Source organism: Rhinatrema bivittatum, chromosome 2 (assembly GCF_901001135.1).
Source record: "Rhinatrema bivittatum chromosome 2, aRhiBiv1.1, whole genome shotgun sequence".
Lineage (NCBI taxonomy): Eukaryota > Metazoa > Chordata > Amphibia > Gymnophiona > Rhinatrematidae > Rhinatrema > Rhinatrema bivittatum.
Window position 1 is genome coordinate 426,948,361 of NC_042616.1, and position 26,824 is coordinate 426,975,184.

Genomic DNA, 26,824 nt, shown 5'->3' on the forward strand with positions numbered 1-26,824 from the left:
GCAGCGCCACAAAATGGGCCATCTTGCTGAAACGGTCGACAGTGACCCAAATGGTATTCAAACCTCCAGAGAGGGGAAGATCTACTACAAAGTCAGTAGCGATATGCATCCATGGCTGTTCCGGAGCTGGAAGCGGTTGCAGCAATCCCCACGGTTGGCCAGAAATAGGTTTGTGCTTGGCATAGTTGGTATAAGATGCTACATAGGAGAGTATATCTTCCTTGATAGTTGGCCACCAATAATACTTCTGTAGCTTCAGTAGGGTACGGCGTTGACCAGGATGGCCAGCTAGCTTGGAATCGTGTGCCCAATAGAGCACTTTCTTCCTGAGGTGTTTAGGCATGATGGTTTTACCAGCGGGCACAGTATGAGTAGCCGCCAAGATGACTTTCTTTGGGTCGATAATATGCTGAGGTTCTTCTGGAACATCCTCCGAGAGAAAGGAGCGTGACAGAACATCAGCTCTGGTATTCTCGTCTCCGGGGCGATATTTGAGCACGAAGTCAAAACGGTTAAAAAATAAGGACCATCTGGCTTGTCTATGGTTAAGACGTTGCACATGGCAGAGATACTCTAGATTCTTATGGTCCGTAAACACGGTAATTTGATGTTGAGCGCCTTCAACCCAAGGCCGCCATTCCTCGAATGCCAATTTAATAGCCAGGAGCTTTTTATCTCCGATCCCATAGTTCTTCTCTGCCAGAGAGAAACGTCGTGAGAAGAAGGAGCAGGTTTATAAGGATTTGGAGTCTCCGGTTTGGCTCAATACAGCCCCCACACCGACATCAGAAGCATCGACCTCCACGAGGAATGGCTTGTTGGGGTCTGGATGACGCAGACATGGTTCAGTGGAAAAGGCAGTCTTTAAATCCTCGAACGCGGAAATGGCCTCCGCAGACCATTTAGAAGCATTGGACCCTTTCTGGGTCATTGCAGTTAAGGGCACAGTTAAAGAAGAGTAATTCTTTATAAAGCTTCTATAGTAATTAGTGAACCCCAAAAATCGTCTTCAGGCTGGTAGGTTGGGACCAATTTTTAATACTCTCTAATTTTTGGGAATCCATCTGGAAGCCATCTTTAGACACAATATAGCCAAGAAAAGGCACAGAGTCCTTATGGAATTCGTACTTGGATAGCTTGGCGTAAAGCCGATGTTTTGAAGTCTTCGTAGTACTTGTTTGACGTCCTCTAAATGAGTAGACAAGTCCAGAGAAAATATCAGGATGTCATCTAGGTACTCTACGACACTCTTGTACAACAGGTCCCGCAGGATGTCGTTCATCATGTTCTGGAACACAACGGGTGCGTTGCACAGGCCGAAGGGCATTACTAAGTACTTGAAATGACCATCTCGAGTGTTGAAGGCTGTTTTCCATTCGTCACCACTGTGAATGCGAACTAAGTTATAAGCTCCCTTCAGGTCACATTTCGAGAATATTTTGGCACCTTGAAGCCGGTCGAACAGCTCTGAGACTAAAGGCAGGGGATATCGGTCTTTGATCGTGATCTCGTTCAGACCTCGATCGTTGATACAAGGACGTAAGGTACCGTCCTTCTACCCCACAAAGAAGAAACCTGCGCCGGCTGGAGACTTTGATGGTCTAATGAAACCTTTCTGTAAATTCTCCTCATTGTACTCGGAAATAGCCTTATTCTCTATTACAGAGAGTGGATAGACACGTTCTTTAGGAGGTTCAGTGTTCAGTTTCAGCCTTATGGCACAGTCGTAAGATCTATGTGGAAGAAGGATGTCAGCAGCTTCTTTGGAGAACACATCACAGAATGATGCATATTGAGGCGGCAGTCCTGACATCACTGGAGTTGTAGGCATGCAGAGGACAGGAGAATCCTCCTTAAGGCAAGCACCATGACAGCCTGGGCCCCAGCGGGAGAGTTCCAAGGTGGCCCAGTCGAATTGAGGCTGATGCAACTGCAACAGGGTAACCCCAGAGTGATAGGGTGCATAGCCTTCTCTAACACAAAGAAGGGAATTGACTCAGTATGGAGGGCTCCGGTGCGAAGGGTTACTGGTTCGGTGCGACAGGTCACGTCACCCGGCAAAGGCTCTCCATGGATAGATGATAAGAGCAGTGGAACTTTCAAAGTGACGAGGGGAATCCTCAAATGTTCCACTAGGCGTCGAAGTATAAAGTTGCCTCCTGCCCCCGAATCCACCAGGGCAAGAGTTTGAAATTTGGACAGTCCGCAGATCAGGGAGACTGGGAGAGAGAGCAGAGGAGAGGGCATAGTAAGGCCTAAGAACAGTCCTCCTGCAGGACTTAGGCCCATTTCCCGGACGAATTGGGCATGTTGGGACATCGTGACCAGTACATACAGTCCCCAGTACATACACAGGCCATGCCTCTTCCGAAGTCTTCTCTCATTTGAAGTCAGGTGACTGCGACCAAGTTTCATCGGTTCCTCTCCACTGGCGACAGGTATTGCTGGAATCATCCGAAGTGCAGGTTTAGCACGAACCTCCTTCTGAACCGGTCCTTTACTAGGCTTCAATTCTTTCACCTTATCACGAAGCTGGTGGTTGATTCTAGTAGCAAAGCCACTAGTTCATCCGGCGAGTCAGGTGTCTCACGAGCGGCCAGCTCGTCTTTCAAGCGGGTATCCAGACGTCTGAAGAAGAGGGTTTTCAGACATTTGGAATCCCAGCATAATTCCATAGCAAGAGTCTTGAACTCTATTGCAAAATCAGCCAGTGGTCGGTTGCCTTGCTTCAGATCCACCAGAGCAGAACCAGCAACAGTCACTCGAGCAGGATCATCAAAAATGGATTTGAACAAATCCAAAAATCCGTCAATATCCTGCAGAATTGGATCCTTAAGTTCCCACAGCGTTGAGGCCCAAGACAAGGCCCTTCCATCAAGATAAGATAGAATGTAAGAAGTCTTGGCATAGGTTGTGGGGAAGTGAGAAGGCTGTAATACAAAATGCATGCAGCACTGATTTAGGAAACCTCTAGTTCTTTGAATCTCTCCAGAGAAACGATCTGGAGTAGCCAGAGGTACCGTAGTCTTTATAGTTACTTCAGGTAACTGACCTTCATTACTGGAAGCAGTGCTTTGATTCTTCTGTGCGTGCAGCTGTTGGAACGCAGAAGTGAGTTTGTCCAATGCATCTTGTTGTTCAGTAGAGATGTGAATCGTGTGATCGATTTCGGCTGGGGGGGGAGGGAATCGGATCGTCGCAGTTTTGTTTTTTTAAATATCGTGTAAATCGTAAATCGGGGGAGGGCGGGAAAACCGGCACACTAAAACAACCCTAAAACCCATCCCGACTCTTTAAAATAAATCCCCCACCCTCCCGAACCCCCCCAAAATGTCTTAAATTACCTGGGGTCCAGTGGGGGGGTCCCGGTGTGATCTTCCACTCTCAGGCACACTAAAACAACCCTAAAACCCACCCCGACCCTTTAAATAAATCCCCCACCCTCCCGAACCCCCCCAAAATGTCTTAAATTACCTGGGGTCCAGTGGGGGGGTCCCGGTGTGATGTTCCACTCTCGGGCCACGGATGCGTTGATAGAAATGGCACCGGCACTACCTTTGCCCTGTCATATGACAGGGCAAAGGTAGCGCCGGCGCCATTTTGGTTCCTGTCCCCCGACGTCACGAGCGTAGGAGATTGCTCCCAGACCCCCGCTGGACCCCCAGGGACTTTTGGCTAGCTTGGGGGGGGCCTCCTGACCCCCACAAGACTTGCCAAAAGTCCAGCGGGGTCCGGGAACGACCTCCTGCACGCGAATCGTGTTGCCGTAATGCAAAATGGCGCCGGCCATATGGCCGGTGCCATTTTGCCCCTGTGACATAGTGAGGGCAAAGGGCCATCAGCGCCATTTTGACTACTGGCAGCCGACAGCCCAAGTCCAGGAGATCGCTCCCGGACCGCTCCTGGACCCCCGCTGGACCACCAGGGATTTTTGGCAGGTCTTGGGGGGGTCAGGAGGGTGGGGGATTGTAGTAAATTAATTTTGGAGGTCTTGGGGGGTGTCAGGAGGGTGGGGGGTTTTGTTAGATTTTTACTTTTTTATTAAAGATTTGTCTGCGAGCCCTGGACCCCCGCTGGACCACCAGGGACTTTTGGCAGGTCTTGGGGGGGTCAGGAGGGTGGGGGTTTGTAGTAAATTAATTTGACAGGTCTTGGGAGGGCGTCAGGAGAGTAGGGGGTTGTAGTAAATTAATTTGGTAGGTCTTGTATGGCTCTCACGGAATTACATTTCAAAATATGTGGCGTTCATGGCTCTCTCAGCCAAAAAGGTTCCCGACTCCTGATTTAGATAGTTTGAGAAGCCACCAGAGGTGGCAGTAGTGAGTAGAAGATGTAGCCCAGCTGGGCTACTATTCCCCAGGGCGATGGAACTTCGGTTCCTCTGGTAGCAGTGCTGTATTGGAGAGAACTGAGATAATGAGTACAATAGAACATTCACAGAGTCCCAAATATGGAGAAGCCCCGAGATAGGGAGAGCTGGCCCTCGAGGAGCGAGCACCAGATCCCTGAAAGCAGAGAGACTCGTTGGCAAAGTACTCACACAGCGGTTCCAAGTAGAAGACGGCACTGGCCCTGGAATGGAGGCAGGCCTTCGAGGAGCGAGTACCTGATTCCAGGGAGACAGCTCTGAGGAGTGGATGATAGTAGTACTCACTGATGGTGTCTGTAGCAAATTCTTCCAAGTAGAAGAGGAGATAGATTCAGGCAGCGAGTCAGGGAACATGGGCCCTTGAGGAGCGAGTACCAGTTACCTGATAGCAACCTGAAAGAAGCAAAGAGGCCCCCGAAGAGCGGGTACCCCGTTAGCAGAAAGAGTCCAATTGAAGTTAGATAGGCAAAGTAGCTGGGTACGGAGAGCGAATCCCATCCGTAAGAATCACCCTTGCTAACTCAATGGCTAGCAATAAACTGTAGGCTTAAATATCCGGGCAGCGTGATGTCATCACAGGGGGACGCCCCTGAGGAACACGCCAATGAGGAAATAAGAATGAGGGCCGCGCGGCGCGCGCGTGCCCTAAGGTACCTGTAGAACATGGCGGGAGGCAACGCCCAAGCCAGTCTGAGGACGCCGGAGAGAACGGCAGGCGGACGGCGCAGCATCCAGGCGTCCATGAAGAGCAGGAGGAGCCGCAAAAAAGGAAAGGTAGGCGGAGTGAAGCCGTCGGGAAGTGACAGTTGCAACATTGAGAAATGTAATTTTAACTGATGTTTGGAGATCTGTAACAAATATGGAGAAACATTTGGCCCGGGCAATGGCTTAATTTACCTCTTCTAATATTGAGATAAAGAAAAAATTACAGGAACATTCAGATCGTCTAGATAAGTTAGAGAGTCAAAGTGTGGTAAATGAACAATATATTTCCAATATAAAACTGGCAAATACTTCATTTATTAAGGACAACCTTAAGACGCAGAGGCAGATTGAAATTCTGGAGAATGGGATGAGAGTGAAAAATCTCCTTCTGTTAAATTTTCCTATCACTAGGCTGTTATCAGCAAATGAATTATTTCGAAAGTATTTGAGTGAGATAATTTAAATATCAACTAGTAAAGATATGTTAATTCCAAAAATATTCTATGTACCTCGAACCCGAATCAATAATGCTGATCAAGATGAGGTCTTTGATGTAGTACAAGAAGCTAGCCCTAATTTAACATCTTTTTTGGAAGCATCAATAGATGAGATTCTAATCAGGGCTACGCTCCTAGTTACTTTTGTGTGTGAAACAGATAAAAATCTTGTTTTACAAAAATTCTTCAAGAATAAAGATTTTTTGTTGTGTGGAGGGAAAATTCAGATTTTCCCTGATGTTGCAAAAAGTACTCAGGTAAGAAGGAAACAATTTATGTTGTTAAAAGAAAAAGTCTTAGCCTTGGGTGCAATGTACGTATTCAAATTCCCATGCAAGTGTTGTGTAACACTTGCTAGGAATAAATTCATATTTTTTGAACCTTCACATTTAGAAACTTTTCTTTCGGATAAAGAAATTAGTAAATAAATGTTTTCTTTTTATAATTTCTTTGAATAACTAAGAGTTATGAGGATTGACGAATAAATAGTAGAAAGATATCTCTCATGGACAATATATGTTATTATATATGTTTTTTTTCCTGTTGTAGCACTCCCTGATTGAGGACTAATAGAATTTGTAACAGGATGTTATCTTTTGATGTATTTTCCACTGTGTAGTATATGGAATGTTACTGTTACGACTATGGCTGCTGGGCAGCTGGCTCACCACCAGAGGTCCCTCAAGAGCATGCTCTCCTGGCTGGTCCAATCCATCCTAGTCATCTACTCTATGTTCTGGACTTCCTTTATAACCCTGCCTACCCAATCCTTCAGTGCTTCAGCATCAAGCTCGTTTGGGCTCCCTGCTCTAGCCTCCTTTCTGCCTTGCCTTTGGGCATTCTGCCTCTGTGTTGCCTTCGGGCTTCTGCCTTGCTGTATTGCCTTTGGGCATTCTGCCTCTATATTGCCTTCCCTGCCTTGCTGTCTTTGGACATTGTCTCATGCCTCCTTGATTGCTGCCTTCGGGCTTTTGTGTTTTATGTTCAGTGTTAGTGTTGTCCTGGTTTGTCTGTCTATTCATTGTCAGTCTTGCTTCCCTGGGTTCCCTCAGTCCAGTCACACATACCTACAGTCAATATCACACTTACCTACATGCTATCCTGATTCCACCCATACCTGCACCCAGTTTTAGTGTTCAGACCACGCTTACCTACATTCACTTCCACACATACCTCCATGCTGCTCCTGTGAATCAAGTTCACCCTTACCTCCACGCACCCTGTATCAGAGATTCCTTCAGCCTGCAGCAGACTCCCTCCAGCAGCTCCATAGGTTCCAGCCAGCAACCAGTTCTACACACTCCTACCTGCACCAGATTCCTCCCCAGCCCTTATCAGAGGCTCTCCTGCAAACCCTGTTTCTCTCCATTCTGGAGTCACTCCTGCAGGTAGTGTTTACTACACCTGACCACTGCCCAATCGTAACAGTTACTATTTGTGTTTCCTATGTTTTATTGGTGTAAACATTGACAAAGTCAGTAAGCTATAAATATGAACAAAGATAAAACAAAATATATAAAAAATTAAACACGGCAATAAAAAGAATGTCAAATCTGCTGTTAAATTCAGCCAATTAAAAACATGTATAACATGTATAAAAATGTTTAAAATATTACCAAACAATATAATATTTCAAAACAGCAGATATATCACATCCAATAATTAAAATTATCAGGGATAGAAAAAATCTCCCACTCTCCATACCTAGGAACTTTAGATTTCTAGTCCTTTTGAGATTGTCGTAGATTGGAAGAGGGTGAACAAACTTAACCTTTCTCACACACATATATACAGGTATTCTCACACACGCACACACATGTGTGCAGGTACTCCCTCATAGACACACACATATACAAACATCATCTCCTTCATACACACACATACCCTCTCATACACTCACACACAAGCAGTCTGCCTAACACACAAGCAGACTGCCTCACACACAACACACACACAAATTCTGCCTTTTCCCATTCTTCTGCCGCCACCGACCTGGGCTCTGGCAGTGGCTCATGGCCTCCTTTACCTTTTCTTTGACCGCCACTGGCTTGGGTTCTGGCGGCGGCTCACAGCCTCTTTTTTCCTCTCGGCCATCACTCTCCCGGGTTCTGGTGGTGACATTTGGGCTTCTCTTCCATTCCTTCAGCCAGAGCTGTAGCTAGTCAATTTGGCACCTATGACAAAGTCAAAATTTACGCCCTCCCCATTTACACAAGACATGACACCATTGTTAGGCTTTGTGGGTGTGTGTGGGCCCTTTGGCCAAGGTGAGAGATGGTACCGCCCAGGGGAGGAGCCCCACTGAGCCTTACCGTTGGGAGGCAAGGTCTCAGCTGTGGGATGGAATTCAGCAGAGGTTGAGAAGGTGACCCCAGGAGGCGGGCCATGGAGCAACAGCACAGGTGCTGACGTCAGACTCAGCTCGGGATGACTTGAGTCACAGGCAATAGGAGCGGCACTACCCGAGGAGTGGGGGTGCCAAGAGAAGTACAGTCACTGTGGTTACAAGGAATATATAGATATGGTACACAAGAGAGTTCCTCGGTGGAAGGTCACGGCAGTGGTCCGCAGAGCGGGGTACACTGGCGAGGGTTCCTCTAGGATATCACAGCATGGGTCCGCAGAGCAGGGTACACCGGCAAGGTTCTTCTAGCGATATCACAGCAAAGGTCCTTTTATGAACTTGAGTGTTGTGAACCCTGAGCCGAAGTGAGAGCTGATTCCACCCACAGGGAGGAGCCCTGTGGGCCTCACAGTCGGCAGGCTTGGTCTGGTATGCACAGATTTTGGAGGTAGAGAGACTTTATTATAGAGATAAGGCAGAGCCTGCAGAGTGGGGAAGAGTAGAGAAACACAGTTCTGAACAGTAGGGGAAGCCCCAAGAATGTTTCTGCTGCTGATGGTATCCTGGATGTGGCGGCGGAGTGGATATGCCAGGTGGTCCCACAGGCGATGGTAGAGCCTCAGGTTGCAGATCCGGTAGTGGCCCACAGCATGGGGTACACCGAGGATCTGCGCTGGTAGAAGGTGGAGGCTAAGCAGCATGAGGATGCAGTAGTGGATGAGGCTGGTTCTGCAGAGCAGAGTGCTGTTGGAAGACTTGGCTGTAGAGAGGCGGTAGTGGCCCGTGGAACGGGATATGCCACAGATGAGTCCAGCCAGCGATGAAGTAGTACTCACAGATGGAATCCCAGTAGCTCCGAGGTGGTGGGTAGGAGGAGACGCGAGCAGGAAGGCCCTCCGAGGAGCGGATAGCCAGGAGTGCAGATGAGCCCCCGAGAAGCGGGTATTCAGTGTCTAGGCCCATGCAGGAACAAGAAGTCCAAGTAGAGCGGAATTAGGCAAGTAGGAACTCATTGCTAACTCGTCTTAGCCAAGGGCCCGCCAGGTTAAGTATGGAAGGCATCTGACATCGAGAGGGGACGCCCCCGAGGTTCCCACCAAGACGTGTACTTAGGAGGCCCTTGCGCACGTGCGTGTCTTAGGTAATCCCTGATTCAAGATGGCGGTCGGCAGCACTCACGCCACCCGGGAGATGCCGAGGAAGTTGGCATTGACTGGAAGACACCGCTACTTGTCTAAAAGAAGGAGAAACAGGGAGAAAAGAGGTGAGCATCAAAGGTCCCAGCCGTCTGCGACCGACGGGCGCAACAGTACCCCCCTTCTTAGGTCCCCTCCTCGGGGGTTTCGGTTTCCTAGGGTGAGCCAAGTGAAATTGCTTGATGAGATCCTAGTCGAGGATATTACTTGCAGGCTCCCAGCTGTTTTCCTCCGGTCCAAATCCCTCCCAGGATTGCAGGTATTCCCAGTGTTTACCACGTCTCCGCACATCAAAGATGTCTTCCACTTGGTAGGTTATATTTTCCTCTGCAGAGAGGGGTTGCGGATCAGGTGTCTTTTTATAGAATTCTGATAAGACGAGTGGCTTCAACAGGGATATGTGGAAGGTGTTGTGGATCCGAAGTGAGGAAAGCAATTTCAAACTGTATGTCATTGACCCAAGGCGACGGAGGACAGAGAAAGGGCCAATATAATAGGGATGTGAATCGTTTTTTGACGATTTAAAATATCGTCCGATATATTTTAAATCGTCAAAAATCGTTAGGGCCACGATACAATACCAATTCCCCCGATTTATCGTCAAAAAATCGTAAATCGGGGAAAGGGGGAGGGCAGGAAAACCGGCACACTAAAACCCCCTAAAACCCACCCCCGACCCTTTAAATTAAATCCCCCACCCTCCCAAACCCCGGGGTTCCGGACCCCGGCTGAACGACCTCCTGCAGTCGATCTCCTGCCGGCGCCATTTTCCGTACGGAAAACGATTCGCGGCAGGAGATCGCTCCCGGACCCCCGCTGGACCCCCAGGGACTTTTGGCCAGCTTGGGGGGGCCTCCTGACCCCCACAAGACTTTTGCAAAATGGCGGCCATTCTGCGCCGCCATTTTGCAAAATGGCGGCGCAGAATGGCGCCGGCTGAAGACAACACGATTCAATTGCAGGAGACCGTTCCGGACCGCCGCTGGACCCCTAAGTAATTTAAGGCATTTGGGGGGGGTTCGGGAGGGTGGGGGATTTAATTTAAAGGGTCGTGGGTGGGTTTTAGGGTGTTTTAGTGTGCCGGTTTTCCTGCCCTCCCCCTTCCCCCGATTTAGCTACGGACCGCCGCTGGACCCCCAGGTAATTTAAGGCATTGGGGGGGGGGGTTCGGCAGGGTGGGGGATTTAATTTAAAGGGTCGGGGGTGGGTTTTAGGGTGTTTTAGTGTGCCGGTTTTCCTGCCCTCCCCCTTCCCCCGATTTAGCTACGGACCGCTGCTGGACCCCCAGGTAATTTAAGGCATTTGGGGGGGTTCGGGAGGGTGGGGGATTTAATTTAAAGGGTCGGGGGTGGGTTTTAGGGGGTTTTAGTGTGCCGGTTCACGATTTTAACGATTTTCACGATACTCTAAACACCCAAACGGCGACGATACGATTCCCTCCCCCTCCCAGCCGAAATCGATCGTTAAGACGATCGAGGACACGATTCACATCTCTACAATATAACATGGTGCAAATCTTGCGGAAGGCAACTTGAGGCGTATGAAGCGGTTACTGAGCCATACTTTGTCTCCAGGTTGTGGAGCGACCCTGTGGTGAGCGTCATCGTATTTTTTTGCTTGCTGCCCACTTTTTGTAGAAGGCCCTTCGTATGCTGCCACAGTTGATGTAACTCCTGTGCCGAAGCCTGAGCTGCTGGAGAGGAGACTGATAAAGGTATCGGAAGTGGTGGTAATGGCTGAAGTCCATATACAAGCTGGAACGGTGACGATCCATTGGCTGCTAATGGATGTGAGTTTAAAGCAAATTCAGCCCAGGGTAGAAATTCAGACCAATCGTTTTGTCTGGAGTTGACATACGATCGCAAGAATTGCTTGAGAGTGTGGTTCATCCTTTCTGTTTGTCCGTTAGCTTGAGGGTGGTAAGCTGACGTCAAGTCCAGTGCAATATCAAACTTTTTGCAGAGGGATCTTCAGAACTTGGCCATGCGAGCAGGGAGTCGTGAGCCCACTTGAGAATTTTCCTCCTGAGGGTCCGAAGGACCACCGTTTTCCCGGTGGGAGCTGTGTGAGTAGCCAAGAGCATCACCTTGGCAGGGTCAATTATATGATGCGGTTCATCTGGCGCGTCTTCGGTGGCAAAGGAACGTGAAAGTGCGGCAGCCCGGGTATTCTTGTCTGCATGCCAGTACTTTAACAAAAAATCTAAACGATTAAAAATTAGGGACAATTGGGCCTGCCAGTGGTTCAGGCGTTGTGCATGGCGTGAGATTTCCAAGTTTTTGTGATCCGTGAAGACAGCTATTTGATGTTGTGCCCCCTCGAGCCATGGGCCCCACTCTTCAAAAGCTAAATTGATGGCAAGTAGTTCTTTGTCCCCTATACCATAATTCCTCTCGGCCGGGTGAAGCACCGGGAAAAAAATGAACATGGGTGTAGCATATGGGTGTTGCTGTTTTGGCTCAAAACACCCCACTCCAACGTCGGAGGCGTCCACCTCAACTATGAATGGTTGTCGGTGATCCGAGTGGTGAAGACACGGTTCCTGGAGGAACGCTTTTTTTAAGTTTGGAAGGCATCAATTTCTTCTGGAGACCACTAAGAGGGATTGGCTCCCTTTCGCGTCATGGCTGTCAGTGGTGCAGTCAAGGTGGAATTGTGATGGATGAATGAACGATAATTGTTGGTGAATCCGAGAAAGCATCATAAAGCTTTGAGACTGGTAACGTAATAACAATAAACAAATGTATTGGAAAAGATAATAATAGCGAAGAATATGTTCAGCATTTAGAATGTTGGGGGAGGGGTAGAGTATGAGGGGGGAAAAACTAGCCTAAGTACAAGATAGGGGGGAAAACTGGGTTAAGTACAAGTTGGGGGGAGAACTGGACTAAGAACAAATTGGAGGCAGGAGGAAAATAGGGGAAAATAGAGAATGGATACGATTTCTGTGGTGGAGAGTGCAAGTGTGCTAGGAAAAGGCCTGTTGGAATAGCCATGTTTTTAATTTTTTTTTTAATCTTGTGTGCAAGAGTCTGTGTGGAGGTTGGGGGGCATGGCATTCCACATCGAGGGACCTGCTATTGAGAAAGCTCTTTTTATTGTGGATGCAAGTTTTGTGAGCTTAGGGGCGGGTAAGTGGAGGGTTCCTTGGTAGGCCGTTCGTGTAGGTCTATTGGTGGAGTGGAATTGGAGGGGTTCCTGAAGCCATTGGGTGTTTTCGTTCATGAGGGACTTGTGTATGAGGGATAAGGTTTTGTATTGTATTCTTGAGGTGATAGGAAGCCAATGTAGATCTTTCAGTATAGGTGTAATGTGGTCGTACTTGTGAGTGCTGGTTAGGAATCGGGCTGTGGCATTCTGTAGGAGTTGTAAGGGTTTGATAGTGGAGGCAGGGAGGCCAAGGAAGAGGGAGTTGCAATAATCGATTTTGGAGAAGATGATGGTTTGGAGCACAGTGCAGAAGTCAGAGAGGTGTAAGAGGGGTCTTAGTTTCTTCAAAACGTGTAGCTTGGAGTAGCAGTCTTTTAGGGTGGCTTTGATGAATGGTTTTAAGGATAGTTGGTTGTCAATCATGATACCTAGGTTTCGCATGTGTAGGGAAATGGGTTTGGGAAATGGGGGGAGGTTGGAGTAGAAGAGGGGGTTGAGGGAAATGACAAGTAATTCAGTTTTTTGGGGGTTAAGAGCAAGGTTCATTTTTGTGAGGAGTTGGTTGATGGAGGTGAGGCAGGTGTCCCAAGTCTGGAGTGCTTTTTGTAACGAGTCCGTTAAAGGGATGAGAATTTGGACATCGTCCATGTATATGTGGTGGGTGATTCCTATGTTTGAGAGGAGTTTGGTAAGGGGTAGCATATAGATATTAAACAGCGTGGAGGATAATGAGGAGCCTTAGGGGACGCCGTGATTAAGGCTAATAGGGTCAGATTCATGATTGCCTAGGGTGACCTTATAGTGTCTGTTTTTCAGGTAGGATTGTAGCCAAAGTAGTGATGTTCCAGTAATGCCAATATCTGTGAGGAGACTATTGAGGATATTATGGCTGATCTTATCGAATATAGCTGAAATGTCGAGCATAGCTAAGAGCTAGGAGTTGCCGTTATCAAGTCCTTTGAGTGCATTGTCTGTTAAGGATAATAGGAGAGTTTCTGTGCTGAGGTGCTTACCAAAGCCAAATTGGAATATGGAGAGAATCTTGTGGTGGTCGAGGTATTCCGTGAGACAGATGTTGACTAATTTTTCAGTGAACTTAGCTAGGAAGGGTAAATTAGAGATGGGTCTAAAGTTGGAGAGATCTGTGGGGTCGAGGTTGGGTTTTTTGAGAATCAGTTTGATGATTGCCTGTTTTAGAATGGTCGGGACGCTACCTTGTGCTAGGGAGCAGTTGATTATTTCGGAGATAGGTTTAGCGATTATGTTGGGGATGGAGAGTAGTAGTTTGGTGGAAATGGTTTCGGAGGGATGCGATGAGGGTTTAATTTTCTTTAATAGGGTTTCTATTTCAGAGGAAGAGGTAGATTCAAAGACGGCAAGCGATGCCATGGAGTTGGAGGGGAGGAAGTTGGAGTTGGGGGTGTCTGGGGGAAAGTTAGCTGTGAGGGTGGAGATTTTGTTTTGGAAAAAGAGGGCTAGGTCATTACATTTGTTTTTGGAGCCTGTGTTGGGAAGGTGTGGGGGTGTGAGTTTGGTGAGGTCGAAGACGATGGAGAAGAGGGCTTTGGCATTAAATTGGATGTTGTGAATTTTATGGGCGTAGAAATCCCATTTTGTTTTTTGGATGGAGTTCCTGTAGGTGTGCATGGTGGCGTAATATGAGGATCGTAGAGCTGGTGAGGGGTGTTTTCGCCATTGTCTTTCTTTGTTTATGAGGTCATTTTTATGTGTCTTTAATTCGAGAGTGTACCATGGTTTTTTAGTGGTGTGTGCGGGGTTTATGGTTTTTGAGGTGAGGGGGCATAGGTGGTCAGCAATGTCTAGGGTGACCTTGTACCATGAGGAAATAGCATTTTCGGTGTTTGAAAAATCAATTTTGTTAGAGATATTGGTGCATGCGGATATGAGGTCATCTCTGGAGCAAGTTTTGCGGTAAGTAAAGGTGTGAGCACGTGGGGAGGGTGAGGGTTTTTTTTTTTTTAAAGATAGAGTAGTGTTTATGAGGGAGTGGTCAGACCATGGAACGGGGGAGCATGAGAGGGGATCAGTATTATGGATGCTAGAGTTCATGAAAATAAGGTCAAGGGTATGGCCTGCTTTGTGGGTAGGAGAGTGGATGATTTGTATAAAGCCCATGGCTTCTAGTGAGAAGATGAAGGCTTCACAGGCGACGGTTTGGGGGAGAGTGTCAACATGGAGGTTGAAGTCGCCTAGTAGGATGGTAGGTAGGTCAGGGTCTAGGTTATCAGCCAAAAATTCAATTAGAGGGAATGCGTTGCTTTCAAGGAGCCCAGGGGGAGTGTAGATGAGGCAGAGTTGAAGTGATGAGGATTTGAAGAAACCAACTTCATATTTGGGGGGAATGTTGACCTTTTGGGATGTAATATTAAGTTCTCTCTTAGCAGCGAGGAGTATGCCGCCTCCTCTTTTTTTGGGACTAGGTATGGAGAAGAAGTCGTAGGAGTGTACAGGCATTTGGTTAATGAGGAAAATATCAGAATGTTTCAACCAGGTTTCTGTGGTAGCATAGATGTCAGGTTTAGAGTCAGAGAGAATGTCGTTGTGTATATGGGTCTTTTTCACCAGTGATTGGGCATTGAAGAGAATCAATGAGATCAGGGAGAGGCCCAGAAATTGAGTGAGGGGGGATGCCATGATGGGGATCAAAGATCTTGGAGAGTGGGAAGAGGGGGTGGTGTGGGGTAATCTGTGGGTGCGTGGGAGGTGATTGAGGATGGGGATGGGTTAGGGAGGCAATAAGGGTAGCATTGAGAGCGTTAACAAGGGTGGATGAGAGGTTAGCAGGTGGGAGAGTGGTGGCGTGGAGCTGGATCCATGGAGTTAGCAATCTGTTATGAACTTGAGTGTTGTGAACCCTGGGCAGAGATGAGAGCTGACTCCACCCACAGGGAGGAGCCCTGTGGGCCTCACCGTTGGCAGGCTTGGTCTGGTATGCACAGATTTCGGAGGTAGAGAGACTTTATTATAGAGATACGGCAGAGCCCGCAGAGCAGGGAGAGTAGAGAAACACAGTTCTGAGCAGTAGGGGAAACCCCAAAGATGTTGCTGCTGCTGATGGTATCCTGGATGTGGCCGTGGAGCGGATATGCCAGGTGGTCCCACAGGCAATGGTAGAGCCTCAGGTTGCAGATCCGATAGTGGCCCGCAGTGCGGGATACACCAAGGATCTGCGCTGGTAGAAGGTGGAGGCTAAGCAGCCTGAGGATGCAGTAGTGGATGAGGCTGGTACTGCAGAGCAGAGCGCTGTTGGAAGACTTGGCTGTAGAGAGGCAGTAGTGGCCCGTGGAATGGGGTATGCAGCAGATGAGTCCAGCCAGCGATGAAGTAGTACTCACAGATGGAATTCCAGTAACTCCGAGGTGGAGGGTAGCAGACGCGAACAGGAAGGCCCTCCGAGGAGCGGATAAGCCAGCAGTGCAGATGAGCCCCCGAAAAGCGGGTACTCAGTATCTAGGCCCATGCAGGAACAGGACGTCCGAGTAGAGCGGAATTAGGCAAGTAGGAACTCCTTGCTAACTCGTCTTAGCCAAGGGCCCGTCGGGTTAAGTACGGAAGGCATCTGATGTCATCTGGAGGGGACGCCCCTGAGGTTCCCGCTATGACGTGTACTTAGGAGGCCCTTGCGCGTGCGTGCCTTAGGTAATCCCTGATTCAAGATGGCGGTCGGCAGCGCCCACGCTGCCCAGGAGACACCGAGGAAGTCGGCGTTGACTAGCAGACACCGCTATTTGTCCCAAAGAAGGAGAAACAGGGAAAAAAGAGGTGAGCATCAAAGGTCGCAGCCATCTGTGACGGACGGGCGCAATAATAAGAACATAAAAACGTAAGAAATTGCCATGCTGGGTCAGACCAAGGGTCCATCAAGCCCATCCTCCATAGAGGCCAAACCAGGCCACAAGAACCTGGCAGTACCCAAACACTAAGAAGATCCCATGCTACTGATGTCAGTAATAGCAGAGGCCATTCCCTAAGTCAAATTGATTAATAGCAGTTAATGGACATCTCCTACAAGAACTTATCCAAACCTTTTTTAAATCCAGCTACACTAACTACACTAACCACACCCTCTGGCAACAAATTCCAGAGCTTAATTATGTGTTGAGTGAAAAAGAATTTTCTCCAATTAGTCTTAAATGTGCTACTTGCTAACTTCATGGAGTGCCCCCTAGTCCTTCTATTATCCAAAAGTGTAAATAACCGATTCACATCTACTCGATTCTCCCCAAGGCTGGGAAAGTGACCCCTGGCATACAGGGGGTTACATTATGCATGTAAATGGCAGGCTGTTTATATGCATAACTTTTCATCCCATTTTGCAGTGGGTAAAACATATAATTTGGGGGGGGGGGGGGATTCAGCAGTTCCTCCTGATCCATTGAGCTTCCAACTCAGTTAGAACAAGAGCTCAGATTAGGTGCCATGAACCTTCATTGGCAGCTACGAATGATTTTTTCCTCTCTATTTTCTATCCTAGCTCTCCAACATATCTGGTCTGGTCATTGCAATGGTGTTCCTCGGCCAGGGCCAAGTATTAGGGTTCCTTCCAGAACCTGTATTGATGGGATTATGATATCTTTAACATTCATAGCATCTTTTTGTTGTTACAGAGAGAATCTTTGCTTTCAGAAGCAGTAACTGGATGCCTGGAAACTCTGTTGGACTACTTGCACATCAGAAACAAGGACATGGGTAAAGCTTGAATACAGCTAATGTGTTTCACTTTAGCCTGCCTTTTATTAAATGTTCCTTTTTCTTGCATACTTTCTATCTCAATGGTTATTGCTATTTGGATCTCATCACTGAGCACATGGACTTCACTGCACACAATTGTTCATCCAAATATCAAGGATTATGCTAAAATCTCTCTCTTTCTCTCTCATTTTCATTCATGCTTATGCTATTACTTATTTATTTATTTATTTAAAGACTTATATATACCAAAGATCATGTACTGGTACATATCGCTTCGGTTTACATATAACCAGATTGTGAATTACCATAGATATGGTGTACATAGAACAATGATTAATAATCAGAAATCAATAAACAGTAAACATGATGCATAGAAAAAACAGTAAACATAATGCATATAACAATAAATAATAATAATAATAATAAAGAATAAAGAAGAGGTAAACAGTAGGTGTAATTGTGTGTAACTTAGTGATAAAATTAAATATTTGTTAGAAATGACCTAGAAAATTGTGATCTGAAAATGTAGAAGCCATCCAGCATCTAAAGAAGAACATAAGAAATACCAAGCTGGCTCAGAACAATGGTCCATGGAGCCCAATAACCTGTCTCTGAAAGTGGCCAATCCAGGTTGTCTGGAAATACCCAGGAAATCCCAGCATGAACGCTTGTTTCATATTGCTTTCCCCAAGAACTTAAAATTGGAGAAACCAGTCTATCTGGCTAATAATAATAATGATAATAAATTATGAACCTGTCCTCCAGAATCTTGTCCAAACCTTTTTAAAACTCAATCATACTAATAGCTTTAAGCACATTTTCTGGCAATAAGTTCCATAGCTTAACTGTGCTTTGAGTAAAAAAAACACTTTCTTAAAGTTGTTTAAATCTACTACCTGTTAGTCTCAGGGAATGTCCCCTAGTCCTAGTACTACTGATAGAGTAAATAATTCCCTATTAATCTGTACCATATCACACATAATTTGATAAACTTCTGTCATATCCTCTTCAAGTCATTTCTTCTCCAAGCTGAAGATCTTTAAAAAAAAGGTTAGCCATTTTTTTTCATAAGGGAGCCAATTCATCCACATAATCAATTTTGCTGCCTTTCTCTGTACTTTTTCTAGTCCTGTTATATCCAAATTAGGTGCAGTGACTAGAACTGCACTCAGTAACCAATATGAGGTTGCATCATGGATCAATATAGAGGCATCATTGTATTCCCAGTTTTGTTTTCTAATCCTTTCCAGATAATTCCTAACATTCTATTTGCTTTTTTGACTGCCACTGCACACTGAGCTAATGATTTCAACTTGTCCTCAAGGATATCAAGGTTCTTTTCCTGAGTGGTAACTCCTAATATGGTACCCAGCATTGTGTATTTATAGTTAGGATTATTTTTCCTTACGTGCATAATTTTGCACATGTCCACATTATATTTCATCTGCCATTTATATGCCTGGTTCCAAGGTCTTGCAATGTCCTCCTGCGTTTCCTCATAATTAGCTTGTGTTTTAACTACTTTAAATAATGTTGTGTCATTTTTCAAATTTAATAAATGATGGCAGATGAAGACCAAAAAGACCCAGCAGCAATTTTATGTCCATTTACCCAAAGCAGAACAAATTCCCACATTAAACCAAACCCCCAATCATTGTGTCTCCTTTAGGGTTGTAAGTGCTGCTGCATGCTTACACCTGGGGGAATTCTGCACACAAAAATTTTAAAATTTGTTCACAAAAACTTAAAATTCTGCATATTTTATATTGGTCAAATTAACACAATATACATGACAGTGTAAAACAGAAAAAAGGTTATTACTTAAATATGTAGAGTTTTAAATATTTTGAGCAGAATTTCCCTAGAAGTTCACTGTAAGAGTGTCTCTTCTACCCTCTTTCCCTACTCCCCTGGCAGGTCTCCTTTCACTTTGCCCTCTCAGGCCCCAACTCCTTTACCTGCCACTATTTCTCTCCTCTCCCTCTAGGCTCAACCCCTTCCACTCTATCTCCATTCCCAGAGTTTGACTCCTGTCTCAGTACTGCCCCTCACACAGGCTTCCTCTATCCCTCTCTCTCTCTCTCTCTCTCTCTTTCTCACACCTACACATACAGGCTCCCTCTCTTTAGTGCACATACACACCCCCTCATACAGGCTCTCTCTCTCACACATACACAACTCCTCATACAAGATCCCTCTCTCTCTTGTGCACATCCCCCCTCATACAGACTACCACTCTCTCTTGCGCGCACACACACACACATACACAGGCTCCTTTTCTCTCTCATGCATACACCCTCACACAGGCTATCTCTCTCTCACACACTCCTGCATACTGGCTCCCTCTCTTGCTCACACACACCCCTACACATAGGCTCCTTCTTTCTGTCTCATACACATATCCCTTCACATAGGCTCTTTCTCACACATATACACAACCTCACACAGGCTCCCTCTTTCACAAACATATACATGTTCCTTCACAAATTCCTCACATAGGGTCCCTTTCTCTGGCACCCACACCCATGCACCTTCACATATGCTCTCTCTAAGAGACAGGATGGGAAGAGGATAACCAATAGGATAGTGCTATATCGGGGTACAAATTATATTGCAATGTCAGAGAGATGGGATGGTGCTTTATGTCCAGGATGGCGTAGAGTCCAACAGGATAAAGATCCTGCATGAGATTAAATTCACAATTGAATCTTTATGGGTAGTAATCCCTTGTGTGTTGGGGAAGAGTATACCTAGCCAAAATGGTGAGACGGACAGTGAAATGCTAAGAGAAATTAGGGAAACTTACCAAACTGGTAGTATAGTAATAATGGGAGATTTCAATTACCACAACAATAATCAATAGAGTCATAGAAGTTACCCAAGTTTGAATATATCAATCAAAATGAGTGGGAACACAAAAATAAATTTTAAATAGCCTAGATGAAGGTGTCAGCAAGTCTGTCATTGTTTTCTACTGAAACCAACCGGTCTTCTCTATCATCCACCTTCAGCAGTATTTTATTTCATATACTTTTTTTTTAAGTTAAAATTTGAAATATAACCACAGTCCAGGAATTTTCTAAGCAACCTTAGAAATTTCCTGGACTGTAGTTATATTTCAAATTTTAACTTTAAAAAATTCCTCAGAAAAATTTTAAAAACGTATTTGAAATAAAATACTGCTGAAGGTGGATGATAGAGAAGACCGGTTGGTTTCGGTAGAAAACAATGACAGGCTTGCTGACACCTTCATCTAGGCTATTTAAAATTTATTTTTGTGTTCCCACTCATTTTGATTGAGATTTCAATTACCCCAATATTGACTGGGTATGTGAAACATCAAGGCATGCTAGAAAGATAAAGTTCCTGGATGGAGTAAATGACCGTTTTATGGAGCAATTGGTTCAGGAAACAATGAGAGAGGGAACAATTTTAGATCTAATTCTCAGTGGAGTGCAAGATTTGGTGAGAGAGGTAATGGTGGTGGGCCGCTTGACAATAGTGATCATAATATGATCAGATATGAATTAGTGACTGGAAGGGAGACACTAAGTAAATCCACGGCTCTAGCGCTAAACTTTCAAAAGGGAAACTTTGATAAAATGAGAAAAATAATTAGAAAAAACTGAAAGGTGGAGCTACAAAGGTAAAAAGTGTGCAACAGGCGTGGACATTGTTAAAAAATACCATCCTAGAAGCACAGACCAGATATTTTCCACGCATTAATGTAGCAACCCCTAGCTGCAACTGGTGGAAATGGCAACTCTCTTCTGCTACTGTGGTTCGAGTTTCTGAGTGGCAGTGGAGTAGGTCAAAGGTACTGGAGTCGAGTTGCAGCTAAAGGGGTTCACACGTTGCCTTATTCCCAACTGGGTAATTTAAAAGAAATGGGAAATTCCACCCAGCCAATGGAGCTCTTGGAGGTTAGGAGGGGAAGCAGGGAATAAGAAATATATTATGTAGGAAAGAATCATTTAAAATTAACAAAAGCTTTATTGTGGTAACAATTATGAAATGCAAATAATAAAAAAATTTAACCTGCTGGCAATGATGTTAAAATCAGCTATTGTATACCAGCAGTAAATGCAATTCACTTTAAATCTTTTGCAATTGAGATATCAGAACAGTTATCAGAACAATCTTTACAAACTAAGGGCCAGATTTTAAAACGTATGCGTGGGCGTAGATTTGTTCACACAACCCGACACGAACAAATCTACGCCCGATTTTATAACATGCGCGCTATAGCGCGCATGTTATAAAATCCAGGGTTGGCGTGCGCAAGGGGCTGCACACATGTGCACCTTATGCGCACCAAGCCCGAGGGGAGCCCCGATGGCTTTCCCAATTCCCTCCAAGGCCGCTTCGAAATCAGAGTGGTCTTGGAGGGAACTTTTTCTCCGGCCCCCCCCCCCACTTCCCCGCCCTTCCCCAATCTAAACCACCCCCCAGCCCTAACTAAATGCCCCCCCTTCCTTTGTTGAAAAAGTTATGCCTGCGTAAGGCAGGCGTAACGTGCGCGCGCCGGCGCACCATGCCCCGGCACAGGCCGCTTTAAGAGAGCACTCGACCCCGCCCCCAAACCACCGCCACGCCCCCAGCCATGCCCCCGTTCCCTGTACATACCCGGATCAGTCCAGACAATGGGTTATATCTCCATTCTAGCAGATGGAGACAGAAGGAAAACTTGTAAGGCGCTCGGAATTACCCATGAGCACCCTCTGCGTCCCATCAGTTTTCTTCTGTCTCCAGCAGATGAAGGCTGTTTGAACCTGCAGTTCCCACTTAAATTTTCAAATCTTTAAGGAAAGTTTGCAGAATAATTTGTATTTCTTCCCTTTCCTCTCACAGTGCTTTTTTTCTTTGAATGGATCAAGTTTTAAAAAAAAGAGAGAAGATTTCGGAAGAAGCGTGGCCTTTGCATGTACTGTGGTCAGCCCGGCCATAATGTCTCCACATGCTCCATTTGTCTGGAAAACGGATGGGCCTAAGTCCTGCAGGAGGACTGTTCTTAGGCTATACCACGACATCTCCTCCGCTCTCTCCCCCAGTATCTTTGACCTATGGACCGATCATAGTTCAGACTCCTGCCCTAGTGGACTCAGGGGCAGGAGGCAACTTCATTCTCAAATGTCTAGTGGAAGACCTGAGGAGTCCCCTCATCAAATTAGAAGATCCACTATTGTGTTCCAACTTGAAGTGGGCTTTGCGCGTCATTATCGTCTTAATCTAAGACCTCCGGGGTTGGGTTCGTTTGGCGACCAGGTCATTCGAGCAGGGCTATCGAGGGCCCACGCTATATGGGGAAGCTTTGGTACATCCCATTGTCTGGAGTGATCCGGGTACGTACAGGGAAAGGAAAATTATTCCTTACCTGCTAATTTTCGTTCCTGTAGTACCGCGGATCAGTCCAGACACCCACCCACACTTTTCGATAGCACATTTCTGTCCAATATCTTGCTTTTCCTCAGCACAGCTAGCCTGTTCTTTGGCGGTATATTTAGGTTTCAAGATTTTTCTCAAAGGCTTCGAGATTTGCATTTGCAAGTTTATTGGGCTACAGACACTGTATGCCTTAACAGCAACTTGTATATAGTTCCCTATTTGGTTGGGAGTTTTTCGCTTGATCCATTCATCAGTTAGTTCTGAATTTTGTGTTCAGCTTTGATATTCTTAATACTGATGGGACCCAGAGGTTGCTCATGGGTAATTCTGAGCGCCTCATAAGTTTTCCTTTTGTCTCCATCTGCTGGAATGGGGTATAACCCATTGTCTGGACTGATCCGTGGTACTACAGGAACGAAAATTAACAGGTAAGGAATAATTTTCTTATCCGCCCCGATTCGCCGCCACGCCCCCGTACCGCCCCTTTTTGAAAGCCCCGGGACATACGCGCATCTCGGGGCTTGCGCATGCCACCAAGCCTATGCAAAATAGGCTCAGCGTGCGCAGGGGCAAATTTTCTCGGGTTATGCGTGTATGTTACGCGCGTAGCCTTTGAAAATCTGCCCCTAAGTCATTATAGTAATTAGCATTTCCTTCTAAGTCTCTCTCAAAAGAAGCAAGATGAATTCAAAAGAGTTATTCAGGCAAGTCACAATATTGTCCACTCTTATTCTTTATACTGTATTTTAGTTAACACCAATGCATTCTCTGAACTTGATGCTTTGGACTGCTCTCTAGCTTATAGTATCTTTGAATATTTTTTCCTTATGTAAGTATAATTTTCTTCCTGTAATTCTGTTATGTATTTCTTTTGTCTTTGAGTGAATGTCTCTAGTGTCTGGCCAGACCTAGGCTGTTGTGAGAATGCAAACTTAGTTGTAGGATGCAGGGTCTATTGTCTCTGATGCTCTAAATAGTTGCTTGGGGTACTGATTGAGAGCAAAGCACTCCTGGTTTTGCAACTCTGGTCCTCTTCTTTTTGGTCGCCTTTCAGGAACTGCAGGAAAAACCTATTGGCCTGACTTTAAGAAAATCAAAAAGAGAAACTATCTGCCTCTCACCATATATCTTCCAGCAATCTAACAATGAGGCCCTATTATGTGTGCAACAGGAACCTACTATGTTCTGAAATTATATTTAATAAAGTAAAAGGAAAGCAATTGTCTGTAACTACTAGTCCTTTCTTTTCCTGTGGAAACAAAAAATATTTTAACTATTTTTCCAGTCACTCTTTCAAAATGTCCCACTCCTTCCTTGTATAGAGAGGAGTTTGTCTTAACTTGGAATCTCCTTTAGAAGTCTGGCTTTTTGTCTGGATTGGTAAAAAAACCACAACAGTTTAATTTTCCCGCGTAATGTCTTTTGACAGTTAATCAAACAATAACACTGGCTCAAAACATGGAGAGAGCTTTGCGGGACCTTGGTGTTGGGGCAACAATAGCAATGGCCTGTTGCCTTCCCTCCTTGAGCCTTTGCTCGAATCCCCACATGCACTCATTGGAGTGCTACTGACTCCTTCATTGGTGTCAGTACCTGGGGCAGTATTGACGTCCGATGGGGCATCGAGACCACCACTGACTGATCTGGTGGTTGTCCCAGTTCCTCAGAGGAGGAAGCTCCCCCAGCAATGGGGGCTGCCTTGGGGTCAGGGCCAACATGGCCAGTCAAGTCTGTTCCCATACCGCTGACAAGGAACTGTGCACCTCGGGACCCATTCCCTACCTACAACAGTGAGGATGAGGACCGTTATAACCCCTGAGATCTTATGACTCCTCAGATGATTCAGATCCCAACACATCAGATGGCCTCCCCTCAGACCTGTATCCTCCTGACAACAGAAGGAAGTCTACTCTGGAAGACCTCTCCTTCACAGGTTTCGTCAGGTTAATGGCAGAAGTCATCCCATTTCACTTGCAAATGGACAAGGATACCCGGCACAAGATGCTGCATATTCTCCAATACATGAAGCCTTCTAAGTGGATTGTGGCAGTCCCAGTGTATGAAATCCTTATATAATTACTGATAAGGTTGTGGGAACACACCCTCTCAGTATCTCCTGTGAATAGGAAGGCAAATGCAATATATCTCGTCCAAAAGGCTCTCAGATTCAGCAATTGATAGCTGCCACATTAATTGGGTGTAATTGAATCTGCTTTCAAAAAGACCAGGTGCACTTGGACCCATTTCTCAGTGTCCCCAGGTAAGGATCAGAGGGCTATGGATGCTCTTGGGAGAAAGGTGTTTCAGGATGCTATGATCATCACTTGCATAGTGGCCTACCAGCTCTATATGGGCCAGTATATGTGGGACGCCTTGATTTGAGGCGAGTAAAATTTTATTCGCCTTGATTTGAGGCGAGGAAAATCAAGGCGAGTAAAATCATGGCGTAGCCACAAATCGCTGCGAAAAAAGAGGTTTCCACCGGTTTCTTACACGTTGCGCTGGGGTAATCGATTTCGATTGGTGAGATTTTGACGAGGAATTTTCTTTGGAAATGCTGTTTAAGGGTGGTCAGAACGTTTAGCCAAACAGGAAAAAGAAAATGGATGCAGTCTGGAGAATAATTTGAGTTTAGACATCTTTGAGTGGTTGCAGTCCCCCTGAGGAAGCAAATGCATGTGAAACAGGGGGCCGCTTGTTGGGGTCAGACCACGTGTATACAATTAAGTTGAAAACGGAGATTTCTAAAGAAAAGAATTACACGAGAGGAACCAGCATCAAAGAAAAATATAGATGTTCTATGTATTTAAGTAGTAAACAGATTGTAAGTGGATTATATCCACAGGGAATTAATAGCTATATATTGCATTGAAAGTATATTATAACATCATACAGATTCACTGTGAATATATATGCTGACCTTATCGTGTATTCTAAAGATTTTAAGGTGTGAATGAGTGTGAGTGTGAGTATGGTTTTATGGACACATTCCTGAAACATTGAAAATATGATAATAAAATTGTACACTTTTCTCTTATTCAGTGTTATGTTATATTATATATCCTAAATATAGGCCCATAAACTATTCAGATTGCAGCTTCAAACAACTTGCTAATTAATTTTATAGAGAGCAGATACACATTATTAACTAATATTTCTCCTCCTTTTCTCTCAGCTCTGCATGTGGCATCACAACCCTGGAATCGGTTTGTACTGTTAACTCTGCTCAACTCCTCTGGGGAGAGTTGTTTTCTGCAGCCTCCAGTCCTCAGACTAATGACCTTGGTGAGCAACCAGAAGGTGTAATAGAGAAAGAGGAACTGTTTCTGCTGTAGCAAATATTATGTCTGTATTATGAACACATATGCCATTGACATTTCCAAAAGACTTTTTTATTTTTCTGAAAGAATACTATATTTAAGACTATTTTGTGAACTTGTTTATTTCTCTGCAACCCCAGTTCCAGTTTGCAAGCCGAGAGGGCTGAGGCACACAAAGGTTCCATTGCCACTTCAATCTTAATCCTACTCCAACACCGTCTAGGGCCCCAGGGCAAGGTTCTTTTCCAGTGGTGTGGAAGGGGATGGGGCGTGGGGAGAAATAAATCCTCCAAGGCCTAAAGTGGCAAGAGTGACTTTTAGTTTCACTGTCCTGGGGAAGTATTGCTTAAGATTTACCAATAATGGATGTGTGTGCCAACAAAATACTCTGGAGGGTCAAGTTAAGTGTCCAAATGAAATATTTACTGTAGAAATCCTTAGATGGAAAAAGTGGCACGTCTCACATCAGATCTTGATACAATAGTTGAAAATCACAAGTCTTAAATCTTTTCTCTATGGGGCCAATTTTAAATCCTACGCGCGCGGGGTACATTTGTGCGCGCTACCGAGTGCGCACAAATGTACACCCGATTTTATAACATGCGCGCACTGCCGCGCGCGTGTCATAAAATCCAGGGTCGGCACGCACAAGGGGGTACACACTTGTGCACCTTGCGCGCGCCGAGCCCTAGGGGAGGCCCGATGGCTTTCCCCGTTCCTTCCGGAGCAGTCTCGGAGGGAACTTTCCTTTTGATCCCCCCCACCTTCCCCTCCCTTCCCCTATCTAACCCACCCCTGGCCCTACCTAAAAAAACCCCTACCTTTGCTGTCAAAGTTACGCCTGCCTGAGGCAGGCGTAACTTTGACAGCAAAGGTAGGACCGCCCTCCTGAAGAAGCTCTGGGCACCCACTCCTCGGGGGCCTCTTGTTTCCAACTACCCTTTAGAGTTTCTACCACTAACTAGACAACCGTTCCTCGGGGATCATTCTTCTCTTTTCAGGATTCTGCACTTCCAGGTACTCGCTCCTCGAGGGCCTATCCAGCTCAGAGTATCCTGCACTAGAGATGTGAATCGGAACCGGAATCAGTTCGGATTCCAGTTCCGATTGACATGTGGGTTTTTTTCCATCAGGCCCGATCGCAG

General features: G+C 45.9%; 1 protein-coding gene across 1 annotated transcript in view; it reads left to right on the forward strand.

The window, feature by feature from the left end:
• Positions 1–25,665, forward strand: part of MEI1 (meiotic double-stranded break formation protein 1) — an 888,987-nt gene extending 863,322 nt beyond the window's left edge. Inside the window, exons 28-29 of the mRNA XM_029587121.1 lie at positions 16,890–16,971; positions 25,535–25,665. Of these exons, the coding sequence (XP_029442981.1) occupies positions 16,890–16,971; positions 25,535–25,665 (213 nt within the window). The remainder of the gene's footprint in view (positions 1–16,889; positions 16,972–25,534) is intronic.
• Positions 25,666–26,824: the final 1,159 nt, after the last annotated feature.